This window comes from Neophocaena asiaeorientalis, unplaced genomic scaffold, assembly GCF_003031525.2.
Source record: "Neophocaena asiaeorientalis asiaeorientalis breed wild unplaced genomic scaffold, Neophocaena_asiaeorientalis_V1.1 scaffold728, whole genome shotgun sequence".
Lineage (NCBI taxonomy): Eukaryota > Metazoa > Chordata > Mammalia > Artiodactyla > Phocoenidae > Neophocaena > Neophocaena asiaeorientalis.
This window is the reverse complement of record NW_020174278.1, coordinates 202,247-225,824: the sequence shown is the minus strand read 5'-3', so window position 1 is coordinate 225,824 and position 23,578 is coordinate 202,247. Positions and strand designations below refer to the sequence as shown.

General features: G+C 35.9%; 1 protein-coding gene across 1 annotated transcript in view; it reads left to right on the top strand.

Moving 5' to 3' along the window:
- The window catches only part of NBN (nibrin), a 46,395-nt gene that overhangs the window by 10,315 nt on the left and 12,502 nt on the right, over positions 1-23,578 (top strand). Inside the window, exons 6-11 of the mRNA XM_024755874.1 lie at positions 5,443-5,560; positions 6,162-6,355; positions 11,522-11,619; positions 16,899-17,028; positions 19,283-19,558; positions 21,534-21,969. Of these exons, the coding sequence (XP_024611642.1) occupies positions 5,443-5,560; positions 6,162-6,355; positions 11,522-11,619; positions 16,899-17,028; positions 19,283-19,558; positions 21,534-21,969 (1,252 nt within the window). The remainder of the gene's footprint in view (positions 1-5,442; positions 5,561-6,161; positions 6,356-11,521; positions 11,620-16,898; positions 17,029-19,282; positions 19,559-21,533; positions 21,970-23,578) is intronic.

Here is a 23,578-nt window from a genome sequence, read left to right as displayed (position 1 = left end):
AATCACTATAGCCTCAATGATGCTTTAAAACTTCTAGAATACAATTTTTCAGAAATATTGACTTTTTAATGATGTTTTCTTCACATTTATCACTAGTCTCTCCTTTCTTGTTTTCATCCTTAATACTACTAAAGAGAGAAAGATTTTTCTACGTATATGAAGTTCCAGAACATGGTCTATTATTTGTCACTGTATTATATATATCATATATGTAGATATATATGATATATATATATCATATATATGTATACGTATGACTCCAACATTTGATTCGATTCTTGATAATATGGTGGGTTTTTTTCCTTTCAAGATCAGTCTTATTGAGTATTAGGGCTCAAATTTACCAATGTTTTTAAAAGAAAACCAAAATATATTTTTCTAGTCCCAGAATTTTAATACTCACATTTGTATTGAGGGATGTTTTTGCTTTCTGTCTACTTCTAATTTATTAGGTGGAATTTTTATTTCTGTTTTATACTGCCGGTTTATTTATTAAATATTTATTGAACCAGGCAAGATAGACCTGAGGATATAATGATGAGCCAAAAAGCATTACAGTTTCTGCCATCTTGGCACTTAGTAGAGGAACCAAACATCAAAGAATCACACAAATAAAAGTTAGAACTCTGAAAAGCTAATTGCATATCATTCTCATGGAATGTGACTTGGTATAACAAATGTTCACTCTTCATTGAACTAAACTGTAGTTAACTGTTATCTATTATCTGTGGCAAAATTAAGAATGACAGTGTGAAAAACACAAAGCTGTAGATAATTTTAAAATGCTATTTTAGTCATTAGAAAGCAGTAGGAATCTCACATTTATTCAGTCATATGTATGTATTAAACATTTACATTCTATTTTTGTCTGAGACTGGCCCAATAATCTAGTGTTGTTACATTACTATGTAGACTAATTTGTAAACACCCATTTGTATATATATGAAGCCTTTTACACTAAAAGAAGTGTAAGCTACGGAAGAATTTTCTTGAAAGGGATGTAAGGTGTTTGATGAAGAGATATTAAAATTTTTCCTATTTATGAATTAGAATGCCTGTTAATTTTTTAGTGCTACCTATTTTCTCATTGTAGATTTAATTAATAGTTAAAATAGTTTCCACTATTCTCTGTACATGTTTAAAAGTAGAATAAACAGAATTTTAAAGTCAGTTATTTAGAAAACTGCAATAACTCCCCGGGTTTGCATTCCATCCTACCAACTAAATCTGCTCTTACCTGCAGATAACTCAGTCATTTGACATTGCAGATTCTAGGAATCACTACTTTAAAATAGACTTAAAACATCCATTAGTAATCTAGCAGATTAAAACACATGCATTTGTAGTTTAGTCAGTTATAAAAGTTGTTTTTAATTAATAAAATTTTAGTCATGACAGCTTACTGTATGAGATAATGTATGTTTCCAAGGAGAAATCTGGGGGGTGGGAGGAGGGAAATGTAAGGAAATTAGTTCTAAAATGCTGGATGGTGACTCTTATGACCAAAACATTTTTGTCATATTGGATGTTGCTCTCTGTGGATAGTTAACTCTAGTGACTGATTGTCCAGATTCCCCCCATCCTACATTGTCCCCTCATCATCACCATTATGCTTTAGTAATTTTTTAAAAATCTTTTTTAAAGACTTAATTTTTAGAGCAGTTTTAGGTTCACAGCAAAATGGAGAGGAAAGTACAGGTTTCCTGTATTCCCACTGCTCCCACACATGCATAGCCTACCCCATTATTGATATCCCCCACCAGAGTAGAACATTTATTACAATCGATGAACCTACATTGACACATCATAATCACCCAAAGTCCATAGTTTACATTAGGATTCAGTCTTTGTATTGTACATTCTTTGGGTTTGAACAAATGTAGAATGACATATATCCATCATTATAGTATCATATGGAGTATTTTCACTGTCTAAAAACCCTCTGTACTCTACCTATTCATCCCTCCACTTCCCCAACTCCCAGTAACCACTGATCTTTTACTGTCTTCATAGCTCTGCCTTTTCCAGAATGTCATATAGTTGGAATCATACAATATGTAGCCTTTCCAAATTGGCCTTTTTCACTTAGTAATATGCATTTAAGTTTCCTCCATGTCTTCTCATGGCTTGATAGCTCATTTCTTTTTAGCACTGAATAATATTCCGTGTTTGAATGTACCACAGTTTATTTATTCATTAACTAATGAAGGACATCTTGGTTGCTTCCAAGTTATGGCATGAGTTCATCTCCTCTGGGTAAATCCCAAGAAGCATGACTGCTGGATCATATGGTTAAGAATGTGTTTAGTTTTGTGGGAAAGTGCCAAAGTGTCCTCTAAAGTGGCTGTACCATTTTGCATTCCCACCAGCAATGAATAAAAGTACCTGTTCTTCTACATCTTCACCAGCATTTGGTGGTATCAGTGTTCTAGATTTTAGCCATTCTAATAGGTGTGTAGTGGTATCTCTTTGTTTTAATTTGCATTTCCTTGATGATATATAATATTGAGCATCTTTTCATATGCTTATTTGCTCTCTCTATTTCTTGGGAGAGGTATCTATTAAAGTCTTTGGCCCTTTTTAAAAATCAGGTTGTTTGTGTTCTTGTTGAATTTTAAGAGTTCTTTGTATATTTTTGATAACAGTCAGATGTGTCTTTTGCAAGTGTTTTCTCCTGGTCTGTGGTTTGTCTTCTCATTCTCTTGATGTTATCTTTTACAGAGTGGAACTTTTTAATTTTAATGAAGTCTAGCTTATCATTTATTTATTTCGTGGATGAAGCCATTGGTGTTATATTTAAAGACTCATCTCCATATCCAAGGTCACCTAGATTTTCTCCTGTGTTATCTTGCAGGAGTTTTATAGTTTTGCATTTTATGTTTAGGTCTATGATCCATTTTGAGTTAATTTTTGTGAAGAGTGTAAGATCTGGGTCTAGATTCATATTTTTGCATGTGAATGTCCAGTTCCATCACCAATTGTTGAAAGGACTAAACTCCATTGTACTGCCTTTGCTCTGTTGTAAAAGATCAGAATTGACTCTATGTGAGTTTATTTCTGGGCTCTTCATTCTCCTCCACTGATCTATTTGTCTATCTTTTTGCCAGTACCATGCTTTTTTTTTAATTAAAAAATTTTTTTTAATTTTTAAAATTTTTTGGCTGCGTTGGGTCTTCGTTGCTGTGCACAGGCTTTCTCTAGTTGCGGCAAATAGGGGCTACTCTTTGTTGCGGTGTGAGGGCTTCTCATTGCAGTGGCTTCTCTTGTCGCGGAGCACGGGCTCTAGGCACACGGGCATCAGTAGTCGTGGCATGTGGGCTCAGTAGTTGTGGTGCACGGGCTTAGTTGTTCCGTGGCACGTGAGATCTTCCCGGACCAGGGCTCGAACCCATGTCCCCTGTGTTGGCAGGCGGATTCTTTTTTTAATCTTTTCTTTTTTTTATTTATTTATTTTAATTTATTTATTTTTGGCTGCTTTGGGTCTTCGTTGCTGTGCGCGGGCTTTCTCTAGATGCAGCGAGCGAGGGCTACTCTTCGTTGCCGTGTGTGGGCTTCTCATCATGGTGGCTTCTCTTGTTGCGGAGCACGAGCTGTAGGCGCGCGGGCCTCAGTAGTTTTGGCACACAGGCTTAGTTGCTCTGCGGCATGTGGGATCTTCCCGGACCAAGGCTCAAACCTGTGTCCCCTGCAATGGCAGGGAGATTCTTAACCACTGCGCCACCAGGGAAGTCCCACACACTCTTGATTACTGCCGCTTTACATTAAGTCTTGGATTTTGTAGTGTTAGTACTCCAACCTTGTTCTTCTTCCTTAATATTGTGTTGGCTGTTCTGGGTCTTTTGCCTCTCCATGTAAACTTTAGAATCTGTTTGTTAACATTCACAAAATAACTTGCTGGTTTTTTAAAATTTTTTGGCTGCGTTGGGTCTTTGTTGCTGTGCACAGGCTTTCTCTAGTTGCGGCAAATAGGGGCTACTCTTTGTTGCGGTGTGAGGGCTTCTCATTGCAGTGGCTTCTCTTGTCGCGGAGCACGGGCTCTAGGCACACGGGCATCAGTAGTCGTGGCATGTGGGCTCAGTAGTTGTGGTGCACGGGCTTAGTTGTTCCGTGGCACGTGAGATCTTCCCGGACCAGGGCTCGAACCCATGTCCCCTGTGTTGGCAGGCGGATTCTTTTTTTAATCTTTTCTTTTTTTTATTTATTTATTTTAATTTATTTATTTTTGGCTGCTTTGGGTCTTCGTTGCTGTGCGCGGGCTTTCTCTAGATGCAGCGAGCGAGGGCTACTCTTCGTTGCCGTGTGTGGGCTTCTCATCATGGTGGCTTCTCTTGTTGCGGAGCACGAGCTGTAGGCGCGCGGGCCTCAGTAGTTTTGGCACACAGGCTTAGTTGCTCTGCGGCATGTGGGATCTTCCCGGACCAAGGCTCAAACCTGTGTCCCCTGCAATGGCAGGGAGATTCTTAACCACTGCGCCACCAGGGAAGTCCCACACACTCTTGATTACTGCCGCTTTACATTAAGTCTTGGATTTTGTAGTGTTAGTACTCCAACCTTGTTCTTCTTCCTTAATATTGTGTTGGCTGTTCTGGGTCTTTTGCCTCTCCATGTAAACTTTAGAATCTGTTTGTTAACATTCACAAAATAACTTGCTGGGAGTTACTGGGATTGTGTTTAATCTATAGATGAAGTTGGGAAGAACTGACATGTTGACAGTTTCGAGCCTTTCTATCCATGAACATTAATAATTTTTACTAGAAGGTAGAGAGAGAAACTAAAAGTCTGCTCAGTTATGAATAGCTGTAACAAAAGATCTGATTATATAGAAAGTTGAAACTATGAACTGAATTATCTGTTGATTTTACTTCTCTATTTTCTTCTTTTCCCTAATCTCTATGGATGATTAAGATGTGTTTATAGTGTTACATTAAAGAGCTAAAAGATTGTGTTTTTAAATCTTTGGGAATTTTATTTAAACTCACAAAATGTAGGTTTTTAAATTCCCTGAGCTTCTCCAAAGAGATTTGTAACAAAACACTTATAGCAGTAGTTCATAGAATTACAATATGAACATTATTACTAATACTTACTGGTTCCTAAGCAAGCACAGCATGCTAATAGAATTTGATCTTTAATGGATGATGTTTCAACCATTTGGTTTTGGTTTTTTTTTTTGGTTTGTTTTTACTTTTTTTTTAAACTTTTTAATTACTTTTTCTCTCTTAACTATTTGTAATTTACGTAAGTTGTTTGATTCATATATATTTAATTGTATCTCAGTATGAGTCCTTAAGTCCCAGATAAAACTCTTAATTTTTTAATAATATAACGGTATTATGGAAATTAAGCCTTTCTGGTGTCTAGATTGCCATTCCATTTAAAAATCTAATGTTATACATGCAGTGTAGTATATGATTAGAATGTACTTTATTTTATTTTTTATAGTTTTTACCCACCTATTGATGAACCAGTTATTGGAAGTAAAAATATTGATCTGTCAGAACGACAGGAAAGAAAACAAGTCTTCAAAGGGAAAACATTTGTCTTTCTAAATGCCAAACAGGTAATGTTATAAGCTAAATTTTTATAAAGAAAATGTTATAAACTAGGATAAATTATTACTGTTGTCAATAGTTGTTAATGCACTTCCTTTTGAGATTTTGTGTAGAAGTGTGAAGTGAAATAAAAAACTGCCCAGGCACCAGAACTTGCCCAGCATTCATGTATATGACTATGGCATTTCTTAATATCTCTTAATTGGCTTATTAAGTTTATATAAATACGTACAGGGAGGAGACCAAAAACTTTGGTTTAAGTTCTAACTTGTTCGGTTAGTAAGCAGCTGTTGAATGTCTTCTGTGTGCTGAAATGACAGTTCCAGGAGTTAATGTTGCAAGTGGAAAAACCATGCAAGTTACAGTGCTGTGTGAAGAGGAGCTGTAGATGATATAAGGATTCCAGGGCTGCAGTGGTACCTGGTGAACTAGGGATTTTCTCAGAGTGGAAACTCAGATTGTCCTCTCAGGGAGTATTATAAAATCAATTTTTCTTCAATTCTGCTTATATTTTATTTCCCAAATCAAATTCTTATAATTTTAAGAATGTATTCAAGACATTAATTATGGCTATTTCATTACTTTTTTTCTTTTTCTTTCCATTTTTAGCATAAAAAATTAAGTGCAGCAGTTGTATTTGGAGGAGGAGATGCTAGGTTGATAACAGAAGACAATGAAGAAGAAGATAGTTTCTTTTCGGCTCCTGGAACTTGTGTTGTTGATGTAGGAATAACAGATTCACAGACCTTAATTCCTGACTCTCAGAAAAAACGGATTCATTCAATTATGGATATACTCCAGAGGTACAGAATTATTCTTTATTAGTTAAAAAAAAAAGGGCAAGTAGGTGATTTTATAGGTAACTTTTTTTGCACTCCACATAATAATGTAAAGGTATATACAAGAATTATTGTAAAGATTTTATTGTGTATGGTACTTAGAAATTTATTGTGACTTAGTATGCTAGAAATAGAATATATTTATCCATGTCAGTTTTATCTCAATATTTATTTTCTGCTCCTTTTTTGTTATTTTAATACAATTTGCAGAATATACCTCTTAATAAAGCAGTATTTGTTTTTCTCTAGAATATGTAGTTGAGAAAGTTAAAACTCAAATGTAAAATTGTTCTGAAATAGCCTCAAGCTGGAATGTATTTTTCCTTTGTTTATTACCCATCGAAAATTTGTATTAAAATTAGGCTATTATGGCTATATAGGCTGTTATGGGAAAGCAGGAAAAAAAGTATCAAGTATCCTAGAATAGTGTTTGTAGTGTGGAGGGGCGGCAGTTTGAAAGCACTAAAGCAAGGATTTTTTTCCTGGACTCTTTACTGGTGTTAATAATCTTAGCATTTTTGAAGCACAAAGTAAAAAAATCAGCCTTGGCAGTCCGTTGACTGAATTTCTATTCACCTAGTAAAAAATAGTTAGGGCTGGGACTTCGCTGATGGTCCAGTGGCTAAGACTCCACGCTCCCAATGCAGGGGGCCTGGGTTCGATCCCTGTTGAGGGAACTAGATCCCACATGTTGCAACTAAAAGACCCTGCATGCTGCAACTAAAGATCCTGCATGCTGCGACTAGAAGATCCTGCACACCACAACTAAGACCCAGCATGGCAAAATAAATAAATAAATATTTTTTAAAAGTAGTTAAGGCCTAGGGTATTTATATGTCTAAAAAGTCCATAAAATAAGCTCTCCACAGTATTCATTTTTCCTGACCCAGGAGTCTTTCCGACCATGAAGATTGCTTTTTTTTAAAATGGGTTTGCTGAAGTAAAAAGTAAAATTTCAGTCATGTGTCCCATAAATATTTTGCTTAATGGAGATGTGTTAACTGCTGTGAAAAAGAAAATATTTGTGTAACAAAAATACCATCTTACTACTACAACCAAAATATACTGTGATTCTATTGTGTTTTAGGCACTGGGAATATAATGGTTAACAAGATAGCTATGGACCCTGCCACCACTGGAGCTTACTGTCTAGAGGAAAATACAGATAAAGACAAGTAAACAGATAATTACAAATGTGTATAAGAAAGCAGAATAACAGGGCAGAGGGGAGAAGTTTATTTTAAATAGAGAAGGCTTCTTTCAGGCAGTATTTTACTTAAGACCAGTTTACCAGTCTTTAAAAGCCATGCTGAACAATAGCAATAATAGCTTACTTACATAATACTATATACTGTAGCAGGTCCTGTTCTAAGAGTTCTACATATATTAAGACGTTTAATCCTCATACAATCATGTGTATTTTTACTGTTATGTTCCCCGTTGTGCAGAGAGGGCAAAAGGGGATTTGAGTAGAACATAGGGAGCAAGCAGAGGAGCCAGGATGTGAATACATGCAGTCTGGTTCCAGAGTCCATGCTCTTTACCATTACATCTTGCTGCCTTGCTGGAGTGGAGGTTGCTCAGAGGCTGGTGACTTGATCATGAGATGACATTTTGTTCTGTACTCTCTGGCTCCTGTTTCAATTTGGTCATAGAGAGAGGACAATTTTACAGTTTGAGAAAGACTATCACTTAAAATAACACCTGTCCATTTAGTCCAAGCCATTGATAGCAATTGAAGGTACAGTTATATCAAACCAGTAAAGTCAGCTATTGACTGAATTTCAGACAATAGGGCAACATTGGGATGGGTTAGTGCGATGGTGCTATTGATTAGTTGTCAGAAGTGGGTATAGGATATCAGTGATTAAAATTAAATATCTCTGAAAAAGATTAGAAGTCTAGGGGAACAATATAACCCTGATTTTTGTTCTTGCTGAGATATTTTCCCAATGTCTTAGCCCATATTTGGGAACTCTTCCTGTTACTAATTTAATTATTTTCTCTTTATCCTCTCCTCCTTTGCCTTATCGTCTTCTCACCTGTTCCACAGCTTTGCATAAAATTGAATGAATCATAATCTTTGGATCATGATACACCGTCATCACTGAACTATAAATAATACACATTCATTTTGTTCACTAATTATTTAGTTAGTTATTTTAAATAAATTTTTATTATTGTAAACTGCTACTGAGATTATCTTTGTATGTTTCCTATTGGTACTTGTGCAGGATTTTCTTTGGGATATATTACTACATTACTAGGGTTAGAACACTCAACAGTATCAAACTGTTTTCCGCTTTATACTCCCACCCACGGTATATAAGAGATTAAGTTAGATGCACGTCATTTTCAATACTCGGTATTTTCAGACTATCATTTTTGCCAATTTAATGGATATATAATCATATCCTGTGATTTTGATTTGTATTTCCCTGATCACCAGTGATGGTTAACGTTTCTTCAAAAGTTTATTAGATGTTAATTTTTCCATCTTTGTGAAATACATGTCTCTTGCCCAGTTTTCTATTGGGATAATTGTATTCTTTTTTTGTTTTAAGTACAGATTTCCCCAGTTTTATGTGTTCTTGTGTGTGTAGTGTATGTGTGTGTATTTAGTTCTATATAATTTTATTACATGTGTAGGTTCATGTATTCACCATAGTTAAGATACAGAACAGTTCCATCACCACAAGAATCCCTTGTGTTGTTCTTTTATAACCACACACCCCTCCCTACCTCCCCCTCCCTGTCCCTAAACTTCGGCAACCACTAATTTCTTCTTCATTTCTAAAATTTATTATTTAAAAAATGATATATAAATGAAATCATACAGCATGTAACCTTTTAGAATTTTTATTTTCATTCACCATAATTCCTCAGAGATTCATCTAGGTTTTGTGTATCAGAAGTTCATCCTTTTTTTATTGCTGAGTAGTGTTTCATGGTATGGATAACCATGGTATGGGTATTGTCTCTTTAATTACACTTTCTAGTTTACTGTTGATGTATAGAAATTCAGCTGACATTGATATTAATCTCATATCCCACCACCTCGTTGGACTCCCCTTTTATTTCTAATACTTTATAGTCTTTTTTTATATAAACCATATCATCTATAAATAATATTTCTCTCCTCCTTTTTAATCCTTTTTGCCTCTGGTACTGCTCTCTCTCTTTTATTCTCTCTTGGTTTTGGACCAACTGGGACATCCAAAGCTGTTGGACAGAAGTGGTGATAGTAGCCACATTTATCTCACTATTGACTTTAAAAGTAATGCTTCCAGTATTTCCCCATTTAAGATGATGTATGTCTTATAACATCATTATTAAATGTGTATTTTGTTTTACATAGCCAATCTTTTATAACTAATTTTCATGATATGACATATGTATAGTTTCAAAAGTATTAGTAGGGTAGTAAAATATCAATTTTGAATTGCCTGAAATACAAGTAGGTGTATGTGATCACTTGATGATAATACTTTTTAAAATCTTTTTTTGTGTGTTATTATAAATTCACTTAGAGTTCAAGTCTAAGTTAAACTAATACATATAAAACAATGAATGTTAAGCATTTGAAAAATAACTTTTAAACTACTACAGCCACTTAAAATACATATACATATGTATATTTTACATATTCTGTAGTATGGATATACTATGGTTTGTTGAGTCATCCATCCATTGAAGGACATCTGCATTTTTCCAGCTTTTGTTACAAATAAAGCTGATATGAACATTCATATACAGGTTTCTTTGTGAACGTAAGTGTTTATTTCTCTGGAATAAACTTCCAAGAGTGCAGTTTCTGGATTGTATGGTAATTGCATATTTGTGTGCCTTTTTTTTTAATTTGTAGAAGTTTTTTATATATTCTTGGCATTAATCCTTTTTTCACTTTTATGTGATTACATAAAAGATTGCAGAATCTGTTACCACTTTGTAAATTAACTTTTTATTGTGTTGATGAATGAAAGCCCTTAATTTTAATATCCTAAAAATTAACAATCTTTCATAGTCAGTGCTTTTTGTATAAGAAATCTTTTTCTACTCATAGATCAAAAAGATATTCACCTATATTTTTTACTAATTTTTACTAGTATTTTGATATTTTGTTTTTGAAATTTATTTTTGATCTATCTGGAATTGATTCTGTTTTATACCAAGGGACCTTACATGCATGGGAATGTTTTTGACCGTCTTTTCCATTGAGCAATATGTCTCTTCTTATACTAATACCACGTTTACTGCATTGTCTTAATTACTATAACAGTTTAAGTCCTCATACCTAGTAGGACAAATATTTTCTTTCTGCTCTTCTTCAGAAGCATCCTGGCTATTCTTGGCTTTTTATTTTTCCATATACATTTTAGAATCATCTTTTTAAAAACTTAACAAAAAAACAAATGTTAAGCATTTGAAAATGACTTGTTAAGCTACTACAACCACTTAAAATATCTCTACAATAAGTATTAAAAGGAGTTTTAAAGCTCTTAAAATTTGAGGTTCAGTTTCTATGTAGCATTATTAGGTTATATTAAATTATGTTTGTTTTATAAAATCAGTCATTATTCACATTACAGAATAACAGAAGATAGGTTCACCATAAGATTCCTTTAATAAGAAGATTCATTAGCACATGTAAATTTGGTAAAATGATTTGATTTACTAACATACGTATAGATGTAGCTTATTTATAGTTCTTTGTACTTTTCTCCCTCCTTATCCTTCTCCCCTCTTTTTCTCTCTTTTAAGTTTTATCTGAGGATTCTAGTAATCATAGATTTGCTTTAAAAAATCTATTTTATTGCTTCATCTGGGTATTACTATTATTCTGAACTGGAATATTATTTAGAACTAGTATTTATTATTTAGAACTGGAAGGATCTGTATCCTTTACTCTAGACCTTTGTTTTACAGATGAAATAATTGAATTACTAAAAGGTGGTGAACTTGCCCAATGTAACATTGCTCCAGTGAATAAGCTAGTACTATAGGTATTTGCAATTCTCTCTGTACCATAAAATTGTGATGTCACTTGGGGGGGGTGTCTGTTTGACATCATCTTAATAAAAGTTGTTAGTTTTAATATATCATCATACTTAAACTATTTTATTCTAACAGGCAAGGTCTTAGACCTATTCCTGAAGCAGAAATTGGATTGGCAGTTATTTTCATTACTACAGAGAATTACTGTGATCCTCAGGGCCAGCCCAGTACAGGTAATTAAAATACTATTTTATTGATTCTTTAGCAACTTTATTGTATAAATTGCTGATTGGCTGTATCTCCATTATTTTTTAAAATATTTATTTATTTATTTGGCTGCATCGGGTCTTAGTTGCGGCACGCGGGAGCTTTGTTGCAGCACGCGGGCTTCTCTCTAGTTGTAGCGTATGGGCTCTAGAGCGCACGGGCTTTGTTGCCCCGCAGCATGTGGGATCTTAGTTCCCCAACCAGGTATCGAACCCACGTCCCCTGCATTGGAAGGCAGATTCTTAACTACTGGACCACGAGGGAAGTCCCTGTATGTATGTATTATACTTGCCACGGGTGACCATCTTCACCGTCTTTTAAAAGCTATATGTTTATCTGTTCATTTATTCATTCAATAAGTATTTGTGGCTGCCAAGTACTAGGCACAGTTGTAAGTACTGAAGATACAGTGGTGAATAAAGTAAACAAGGTACTTGTTACTGTGAACTTTATATTCTAAAAGTCAGGATTCAGACAGTAAACAAGCAAACAAACACATCTGATAAGTTCTGTTAAGGCCAAGTACAAAGAGAAAGCTAAAACAAGATGATGTGATAGTGACTGGGAGTAGGCTATTTTAGATTGGTAGTCAGGGACAGTCTCACTTAAGATGTCATATTTCAGCCTCACATGTCCTAAATGATGAGAAAAGGCAGCCATGGGAGGATATGGATAGCAGAATTCCAGGTAGAAGGAACAGATCACAATCGTGTCTGTGTGGAGAATGGATTCCAGGGGTCCAAAATGGAAGTGGGGATATGAGTAGAAGCTGTTGTGGACGTCCAGGTGAGAGAGAGCCTGGTGCCTTGGACCATGGTGGTAGTAGTAGAGATGCAGAAAAGCAAATAAATTCAGGCCAAATTTTGGAACTAGACCCAGCACATCTTGCCCGTGGAGGATTTAGAAACAACTCCTAATCTTTTGGCATGAGTAGCTGGTTGGGTGGTGATGCCATTTACAGAGATGAAGAATACATATTATAATTATCTCAGTGTTGACTATCACAGAAGCCAGTTTACTCAGGGCAGCTATTACCCCTTGGTTTGTTTTTTGTTTTTTGCTTTTTTGGTACACGGGCCTCTCCCGTTGCGGAGCACAGGCTCCGGACGCGCATGCTCAGCGGCCATGGCTCACGGGCCCAGCCACTCCACGGCATGTGGGATCTTCCCAGATTGGGGCGCGAACCCGTGTCCCCGGCATCAGCAGGCGGACTCAAAACCACTGCGCCACCAGGGAAGCCCTACCCCTTGTTTTTTTAAAACTCATTCCCCTACTTTTCTTGATAAGCTGATGTTGCCATCAAGAAGATGGTTCATTTATTCTTTTCTTCTCGCTTCTTTACCTTAGATATTTTTACTTTTATTCTTCCTCGTAACTTTTCTTTGTCTAGTTATGTGTGCATCCATTTGGTATTTCTTTATACATTTATTTGCCTCCGAAGTTCTTTTTATAGCTATTTGTCAGCAGTTATTGGACTTTGGCTAAAAGACAAGTAAGGGCAGCACTACATAATAATACACTCCAGGGGGTATCATTTACATTGTAGCCCACTGAATGGCACCTATAGAATTGGACAGTGTACCTCCTGATTAGTAATAATAGCTGCTGTCTCTCGAGTTTGCAGAGACTGAAGTATGTGCTTTACACAAAGCATTACAATTTAATCTGCAAAACAATCCTTTTAAGATAGATGACATTGTTTGCATTTTATAGATGAGGGAACTGATGTGCAGAGAGGTTAAGAAATTAGCCAGAGGTCACATAGCAAATAATTTGATTCAAACTGACTCTTGAAGTCAAAGCTTTTATGATGTTATTACACTGCTATTATGATTGATGGTGTAGGGGTTACTGGGAGCAGATGTAAAAGGATAAACAGACTAGTACTTGGATTTTATGATTTTGTTAAGAATGTTTATTCACCTGATATCTGTACCCTTTCCCATGAGTACACTAGATATGTTTCTGTCTATACATGGGTAACCTTCAAATACAGTTTTAAGAGCTTGTGAAGTTTCCATAATAATTGTGATATGGTGAATGTTTCCTCAAAATTCAGGACTAACATTCTTAGAATTTATCCTTAGAGTCAGAAGTCAAAGACCAACTCTTCAACCTCTCTTAGAGAGAAAACTACTTTGATGTGGATACCAAAATGAGCCATATTTTTGTAGAAGCTGTCCATTAGAAAGCTCCACAACCCTTTAGAAATAGCATGTACTGTAAATACTATTTTGTTGATTGTGCATTTCTGTTCTGTTACAGAAAAAAATAAAATGCTATGTGTAATTTCAGACTTTAACAACACAACAAAAAATATGTAAAAATAAACAATCATTGGGTCTATGTGAGTATCTCCTCTTGTCCCAGGTCCCTGTTTGGAACAACTGTCCTCTGTTCTCTTTTAGAAAACTAGTCTCAACTAGATATGTGCTCCAGAAACATTTTTTTTAAATTCAAATTCACATGCTCTGTATTCCAGGATATTCTGGGATGCCACCAAGGCATCAGATTTTTTTGGTTTCTTTTGCTTGATTTTAACCTCCTGTTTGTCATATAAACTCCAAGAAACTAGGGAAGGACTGAACTAGAGAGGAGCCTTCTTTTATATAAATGGAGGAGGCACTCAGACTATAAATTTAAGTCATTTTTTACTCATACAAGACTTGAAATTCTTCCTCTGTAGCTTCTGCTCAAGAGGTCTGCTACCATCCCTTCCCACAGCCACTGCCCTATTTAACCCTCCATGTCTTTATGTCCTGAGGGCTGTTCTAACTGCCCTCAGTAAGGTCGTGCCTCCATATTCATCTCTAGAGTTAATATTTCACTTTGCCACTAGAATTACCTTCCCTTCTCCTAAAAACTTTTACTAGTTCTTATTATCTATAGAATAAATCCCTAAGCCCTTTGTCTAGACTTTCGAGCCTTCAGCAGTTTAGCTGTAGCCTATCTCTTCCCATCCTCATCTTTTTTTAATATACTTCCCTACAGAATACATACGCCATATTTTTTTATGTGCCATACTCCTTGACCTTGTTCATCATGGTCCTTGTTCCTAGAATGCTGGCACTGCTCTTCAAAATCTGACTCCTTCCACAAATGCTCACCTCTTTCGTGAAGTTTTTCTAGGTTTTTTCCTCTCCCATAACTCTTCTCCAAGTCAGGTTAATTATTTTGGTTTTTTATACCCCAGTAACTTTTTTTTTTTGCGTTCCAGTTAGAACTTTTTCCTACTTTGAAGCATAGCCAGTTGTTTCCATGCCTCTTTCAGCCACTAGACTGATTATAAACTCTTACTAATTTTGGTTTCTCTGACATCACCAAGCCCAATACTTGTTTATAGTTGGTATAAATATTTGCTTAATTGAACTAAGTTATCGGTACACAAGATTATCTTTGCCAGGGTGGAGCAACAAAATTTTATCATCCACTGTTATAAATGTATTTATGGCCAGAAGGTCCTTAAAGATCATCTAATCTTTCTATTAAAAGGTAAGAGACCTCAAGGCTGAGAAAAGTTAAGGTCCCATAAATAAAACAGCCAAGACAATCCTAAAATTGGGGTTTTGTGACTGCTAGACCAGCATCTTTTCTATTGTGTTATTTCATATGGAAACAAGGTCATAAGGAATTGATAAAAAATCTACATTATAATTAGTAGTATTATTTCTTGCACATATTCATAGGTAGGTCTGTGTGGGTTCCAAGTCATAGACATCAGACTTAACAAACAATTTTAGAACACGGCTAGTTTTGGGGGGAAGAGTGAATGCATGTCTTCTTTCCTCCCTTTTTCTCCTTTGTTTCCTCCTTTCCTTCCATATTCATTCATTTATCTTTCAACAAGTATTTATTGAACCTTGTTATATGCCTTTAATTACTCTAAACACTTGGAATAAAGAGGTGAGCAGAGTAGAGCAAATCCCTACCCTCCTGGTATTTTAGCAAGGAGAATATTATAAATAATCTTACTGACAGACATTAATTTATTCTGGGTCATTAGATTCAGCTTATGAATATTTCTTTTAATGGTTATATACACATTTGTAATTATTATTTTTTGCAAACTGTGCAAGCTAAGAAGAATTTTAGGGATATGTATGTATAAGGAAATGCCAGTGAGCTAAGGTGGTCATATAAGGAGAGTGGCAGAAGTAAGTTAAATACCTGAATTTGGAATCAGTTATAAATATTTTATTAAACACATTCTATGTCAGGAGCTAACAGAGTGGTAATTTAGCTTTGATACTTAATAAATGTCAACTTAAAAATTTTTTTTCAGTTAATTTAATTCTGTTAACTTATTTATATCCATTATATACCAAACATTGCCCAGAGATGAGATACAGAAATGAGTAAGACTCAGTCCCTGTTCTCAAGGAGGTTCCAAGTCTAGTAAGAGAAAGTAACAAGTAAACAAGTACGGTATACAGTGATGATAACAGCTAACACTTCATAGTCCTTACTATGTTCCAAGCATTTTTCTAAGTGCTGTCCATATATTAGATCACTTTGCCCTTAAAACAATATGTGAGGAAGAAACAGCATGTAATTATCCTCATTTCATAGATGAGGAAACTAAGGCATAGAGAGGTTAAGTAATACAGGTCACACAGCTAGTGTTAAAAAGTTAGTAAGAGTGTGTTAACAGTTAGTAGAGTGATGTAAAGGGTGGTATGGGATTCAAAATGAGGGGCATCTGATTCAATGTGGGAGGTTCAAGAGGAATATTCCAGAAGAGTGGCACTTGAATTAAATTGCTATTTTGGTATATAAAATGATGAAGTAATCATTATGGTTTTCTGGAGTAGCCAAAAAATTTATGTCTAAAACTGTTCATCTCTTCTTTTCAAATAGTATATTCCTTCTAAAAATTAAATTCACATTGATCTTGATTTGTGTAGACAGTAGATATACTTTCTGTGGGGGAGAAATTTTAATTTTTGGTCTCCTGACTAAAGCATAATTTGAATTAGAATTTAAGTTGAGTTTATTTTTATTTAAGTTGGTAATAGTTTAACCTGAAGGATTTGATGTGTCTTTAAAATGATTTATTTCAGATAAGCCCATCACAGATGCCAACAGGCTGCTGCTCATAGGCTGTTTTGTTAAGTATTTGGCTGGAGACAACTGTGTGCTATAGTTAATTCTCTCAACATGGCACAGTCCTAACAATTTTAAATGACCAAATGTCTATCTTGTGTCTAGCAATTGTGATTCTTTCTTTCACTTCTGTGATTTACAGGATTGAAGACAACAACTCCAGGTCCAAGCCTTTCCCAAGTCTTACCAGCCAATGAAAACTTAATGCCAGGTGCCCCAGTGAATACTACAACATATGTAGCTGATACACAATCAGAGCAAGGAGATAAATGGTAAAGCTTCATTGTTAACAAACTATTGTTATTATTCTATCAATAAATTAATAGTATATTCAAGAAGTAAAGTCAATGCCTGTATCAAGTCATCTCTTGGGAGATAAAGAATTGGGAGTGTGGGATGCCAGGGAAAATAATATTTTGGGACAGGGTTTAGCAGACTTTATAAAGCACTAGAGGGACTTCCCTGGTGGCGCAGTGGTTAAGAATCTGCCTGCAAGTGCAGGGGACATGGGTTCGATCCCTGGTCCGGGAAGATCCCACATGCCGCAGAGCAACTAAACCCGGGTGCCACAACTACTGGGCCTGCGCTCTAGAGCCTGCAAGCCACAACTACTGAGGCCATGTGCCGCAACTACTGAAGCCCGCACACCTAGTGCCCATGCTCTGAAATGAGAAGCCACCGCAGTGAAAAGCCTGCACACTGCAAGAAGAGTAGCCCCCGCTCGCTGCAACTAAAGAAAGCCCATGTGCAGCAACGAAGACCCAACACAGCCAAAAATAAATAAATAAATTAAAATTAAAATGAAGCACTAGAGAGTAAATATTTTTGGCTCTGTGGGTCACTGATCTCTGTCACAGCTACTCAACTCTGCCATTGTAGGATTAAAGCAGCCATAGACAACATGTAAATGAATGAGTGTGGCTGTGTTCCAATAAAACTTAATTTACAAAAACAAGTGACAGGCCAGATGTGTCCTGCAAGCTGTAGTTTGCCAACTCCTGAAAATGATAAAGTTTTTTTTTTAATTCCTTACAAATGTACATGGAAGACTACAAAGAATTATACTGTTTTATTTGTGACTGGTGAAATAAGTTTGAGATCAATTTGTTTCTATTATATGATGTTGCCTGTATGTGAACATTACACAGTTTTAGAGATATTTTATATGTGTGTACCTGGCTATCTAAATAATCAATATTTGTTGATAAAGGTAGTTTTTTTAGTGGTTCTCTATTTTTTTAAATTTATTTATTTGTTTATTTTTGGCTGCACTGGGTCTTTGCTGCTGCGCGCAGGCCCCCTCCAGTTGTGGCGAGCGGGGGCTACCCTTCGCCGTGGTGCGTGGGCCTCTCACCGCGGTGGCCTCTCCTGTTGAGGAGCACAGGCTCCAGGCGCACGGGCCTCAGTAGTTGTGGCACGCGGGCTCAGTAGCCGTGGCTCGCGGGCTCTAGAGCGCAAGCTCAGTAGTTGTGGCACACGGGCTCAATTGCTCCGTGGCATGTGGGATCTTCCCGGACCAGGGATCAAACCCGTGTCCCCTGCATTGGCAGGCGGATTCCCAACCACTGAGCCACCAGGGAAGCCCAGTGGTTCTCTATTTGAAGAGGGTTTTTTAAAATAGTTTTTTGGATTTTTTTTTTTTTTTTTGGAGAGCAAGGGTAGCTCATATGTATCCTGTGGCATTTTTCACTTAAGACAGTGTATTTTAAATACTCCATAATGAATTATTCATATTGGAAGATACTTATGATTGCACTATATTAGACCATACTTAAATTTTCACTATACCTATGTTTTGTATTGAGATCATAACTTTTAAAAGAGAAACTACAAATTTTTTTAAAACAGAACTTTTAATATAACTTTTAAAAGAGAAACAATTTTTTAGAAGTCAGTTGAATGACAACTTTGGGGTTTTTGGTGAAATAAGAATAGCAAAATAGTATATATTCAACCATACATTGTAGAACTGTGTGTTTGTGTGTGTGTGTTTAAAATATTTTTCTGATGATCTAGAGTTCTACTCTAGAGTTATGTTCTAGAGACTGCCATCTGGTTGGAATATAACCGTATCAGTTCATCAAAAGTGATGTAAATACCCCATTATATTTGAAATTGGAATGATAGCTTATTCTTTTTATAAATTTCCAGTTTTTATTAATTTTTTTACATGGAAATAATTTTACAATTTTAAACAAAGCAAACATCACTTCAGTATATGACCTGGTATAATTTATAATAGGATACTAGGTTGTTATTCCATGTGTGTTTGGCAGTTTTTTATAGAGCATTCCTGACAGTATGTGCTATAGGGGATGAAGAAGAGAAAGGTATCATGTCTTCAGGGAGCTTTGATGACAAAGGAGCTACTTTCTTGGGATAGTAAAATATATTCACTAAACTACTGTCTCAAGATAACTATGTTCTAAAGCTGTATTACGTTAGTACTACTTAAAGGACTTTGTTTCTGGATAAAAATTGCTGTAAATGTGATTGTTTACCTTGCATTCCTTTCTTTTGCTGCAGTATGAGTTTGAGTGAAAGGCCAAAAGAAATCAAAATCTTCGGAATGGAACAAAAGTTCAGAATACCTTCACAAGAAACATCCACTGTGAAGGAACCCCACAAAGTAAACTCTAGTAATAATAATATAGTATCAAATACTCTTGTTAGTATGAAAATCCCAAAATATCAGCTTTCACCAACTAAATTCCCAGGTGCAAATAAAAGTGGAGATTGGGCTTCTCAGCATCAGCAAACCAACTCCATCAAAAACTACTTTCAGCCATCTACCAAAAAAAGGTATAATTTTTAATAATACTGCTCTGTGTGTCTAAAAATATTAATATTTGTTATACGATTGTAGAATGGTACTAAGTCCATGTTCTGCTTAAGTATGCTTCTGTGGAAAGCTGTGGCCCTTTGAGCTTACTCCCCCTCAGAAATGTCCAAGTCTCCTTCTTCACTAAGGTCATTAGATACATTTTCCCTCAACTTTTTCCTTCTGTTGTTTCATTTGCTGTACTTCTCTTGAGGAAGAGGTTTCCCACACCTCAGTTTTTTTGACCTACCTAGTTCCCTTGGTCATGTCTCTCATTTCCTCTAGGACCATGCTTCATCAATTATTCTTAATTTCTAGCATGTTTAATATCTTCTTCTAGGTCCTTTTCATCTGTGTTCAAAGACTCTATCTCATTTTTAGTTTTTAAAACCTTCCCTTGACTTGATTTGTTCCTCTAGCTACTGCCCTTTATCTTTTACAATCACTGTTAAACTTCTCATAAAGAGGAGATTATTGTTATTTTTCCCATTTCTATGTGAAATATTTCTTAACTCACAATATTTCATCTTGACATGACGTCCTTGAAAGTAATCATTGACACAAGTTGCCACCTCTTGTGGCCTTTTGGTAACACTCAACTCTTGAACCTTTGTTCTCCTTCTGGTCCTTTCTTGGCTTTTGTGGTAGTGTCCTATCCTGGGGGTTTTTTTGCCTCTCTGACTTTCTCCTTTGCTCCCTTTGAGGACTTCTTTTCGTCCTGCTATGTATATTGTACTTCAGGTTACAGATGATCAGTATATTTGGTCCTGACTTATTCTTTAAGCATCACTTCTACTTTCCCACAGAAATCTCCTGCTTTTTCCCCTAATCATAGGCCTAAAACTTTCTCCCCTGTCACTGCCTTGTATATATATTTTTGTTTGTAATTTACTTTGTCAAAATCTTCGACTGTTTCTCCTCTGCCTCCCCAAACCAGTAGTGCTGATTCTTATTTTCCTTGTCTTATAAATTCCTTTGTTTCCATCTGTTTGTGTTGCTAGCTCTCTGGTTCAAACGCTGATCGTTTTAAAAAAAAAAAAAAAAAAAAAAAACTTCTTGATTGGTTTATTTAGGACCCTGACATTAGATTATTATTATTAAAATATCACTCTAACTGTTCCAGTTCAACATGAATCCAGTAAACTAGAGAGCAGAGACCCAAGTTTTTGTGGGCCTCAGTACAGTTTAAGGGAGTCAGGTATTCAGTACTCATTGAATGAATGATACAGTATTGTATAGAATACCCTTAGTCATATATTCACATATTACTTGCAGTATATAGTTTATACTGTATTCTGGATTTAGCCACTTTGACTTACTATCTTGAATCTAGCTCTCATTAACCCATCAGGATTTAGTCCCAGGGTAATTTTTCCATGTCCACAGGTTCCCTACATTATAAAGTAAGCTGTTGTTTTCTGACAAGTATTTTTTTTTTTTTTTTACGGTACGCAGGCCTCTCACTGTTGTGGCCTCCCCCGTTGCCGAGCACAGGCTCCGGACATGCAGGCTTAGCGGCCATGGCTCACTGGCCCAGCCACTCCACGGCACGTGGGATCTTCCCGGACCGGGGCACGAACCCGTGTCCCCTTCTTTGGCAGGTGGACTCTCAACCACTGTGCCACCAGGGGAGCCCCAAGCCTTTTGTATTTTATATTTTTCTACCTTTTCCTCCATACTGATTTCATCAACTACTACAACTTCCAGAAAAGAAGATAGACATTTCCCTATTTTTTAAGCCATGGAATTGACCAGTCCTATCAAAACAGTAGGGTGTGTATGAATTATGTACTGTTTTCAGATGTGTTTTTTTATTTCTGGTGAGATTGTTAATCAGTAAAACCAAGAATATTGTTAATTCAATGAAGAAGGGGCTGAATACTGCCAAACTAAAAAAATTACTTAGCTGTGTTCATTTCCTGTTTTTGTTTTCTTCTCTCCTTTTTTGAACCTAAGGGAAAGGGATGAAGAAAATCAAGAAATGTCTTTATCTAAATCAGCAAGAATAGAAATGTCTTGTTCTCTTTTAGAACAAACACAGCCTACTACATCCTCAGCATGGAACAATAAGGAGCAGCAGAATGAGCCTGTGGAAAGAAACCCAGATAACTCGTATGCAGATATAGATTTAAAATCCACTGTGAAAAATTCTGCCAATAAATCTCTCTCTACAGAAAAACTAAGATCAGAAAAAAGAAAAGAAATTGATGATTTAGCCATAGAAGGTGAAGTATTGGAACAGTTATTGAAGAACACAAAACCAGAGTTAGAAATTGAAGTGAAAGTTCAAAAACAAGAGGAAGATGTCAATATTAGAAAAAGGCCAAGATTGGATATAGAAACAAATGGCCCTTGTAATGATGAAGCAATACCAGAAAGTAACAAAATCTCTGTAAGTAACATTTTTTAATAAGAAGTATTGCAAATAGGAACTTAGAATGTTAAAAAGTACTTGAGGTATTTGTATTGACAGTATGAGCAGTCATGATGTTTATTTGGGGGAAAAAATTAGTATCTTCTACACCTAGTATTAAGTATAAGAATTTGTTGGTTGATAGGGTGAATGTTAAAAATACAATGATTCCTTGACTATATATAATAAATGAGAACAAATAAAACTTACTCATGTTTTTTTTTTTTTTAAAGAATCAGTTTTATTTATTTATTTATTTTTGGTTGCACTGTGTCTTCGTTGCTGCACGGGAGTTTTCTCTAGTTGCAGCGAGCAGGGGCTACTCTTCGTTGTGGTTGTGGTGCACGGGGGCTACTCTTCATTGCAGTGCGCGGGCTTCTCCGGTGACTTCTCTTGTTGCAGAGCACGGGCTCTAGGCGGGTGGACTTCAGTAGTTGTGGCATGCAGGCTCAGTAGTTGTGGCTCGTGGGCTCTAGAGTGCAGGCTTAGTAGTTGTGGTGCACGGGCTTATTTGCTCCGTGGCATGTGAAATCTTCCTGGAGCAGGGCTCGAACCCGTGTCCCCTGCATTGGCAGACGGATTCTTAACCACTGCGCCACCAGGGAAGTCCCCATGATTGTTTTAATAGATTTCCAGTCCGTACTATTTTATTATATCAGACATTTGGCCATGATGGTAAGTATAGGAGGAGCTTTAATAGAGTAAACAGGCACAGAGAGATGAAGGAAGTTAGTAAAAACAAAGTATCTACTAAATGAATTTTTAGGATAGAACATGTGTAACATCACTCGGGATTTTTAATTTTCATTTTTACCTTTAATGTTCTGTCCTCTTTTCATGAAGCTGGTATATTTGTCTTACCCACTTTGGTCTAAGAAAACTCTTTATTTTGTATTTTATGCATCATTAAGTTGCCTACTGTTGGTAGACTGGTTACCTCATTAGGTGAGAGCACAGGTACAATGATTTGATAAGCATTTGTTGAGAACCTAGTGTGTATCAAGCACTATATAAATCTATAACTACTATTGAAAAATCAAAATATATGTCCTGTTTAGCCTGTATACTGGCATCTTCATATGAGGTAGAAAATCCTCAGTGTTGTTATTCCTTATGAGTGAATACTTAATGCCATTTTGTGGACCAGCTGCATCAGAATCACCTATTGAGCTTTTTAAAAATAGGGATTCCCAGACCAAAGCCCCAGAGATCCTGATTCAGCACATCCAGTTTTCTTCCCAAAATAAGTTCCCTCACTGTATTAGTTAAGAATTCCTTCTGCTGTCTTTAAAAAATTCTAAAATCAGTGGCTTAAATAAGATAGGGCCAAGATTTACATGCTGTATAATGATATCAGGGAATATAATTATTTTATTTTGCTCTACGATTCTGCAGCATAATTTCCTTTGTCCTTATTTTACTATTTTAGAATTCATGACATTCTGAATAAAAATATGGTACAACATAAATATGTTGTAGCAGACGTTTGGAGAGTGAATAGCAACTCAATTGTGACACACTTCTGGATATACTAAAGTTAAATCACTGTATTTTAGCACTGCACTTTTTTTTTTGTTAGTAAGAACAT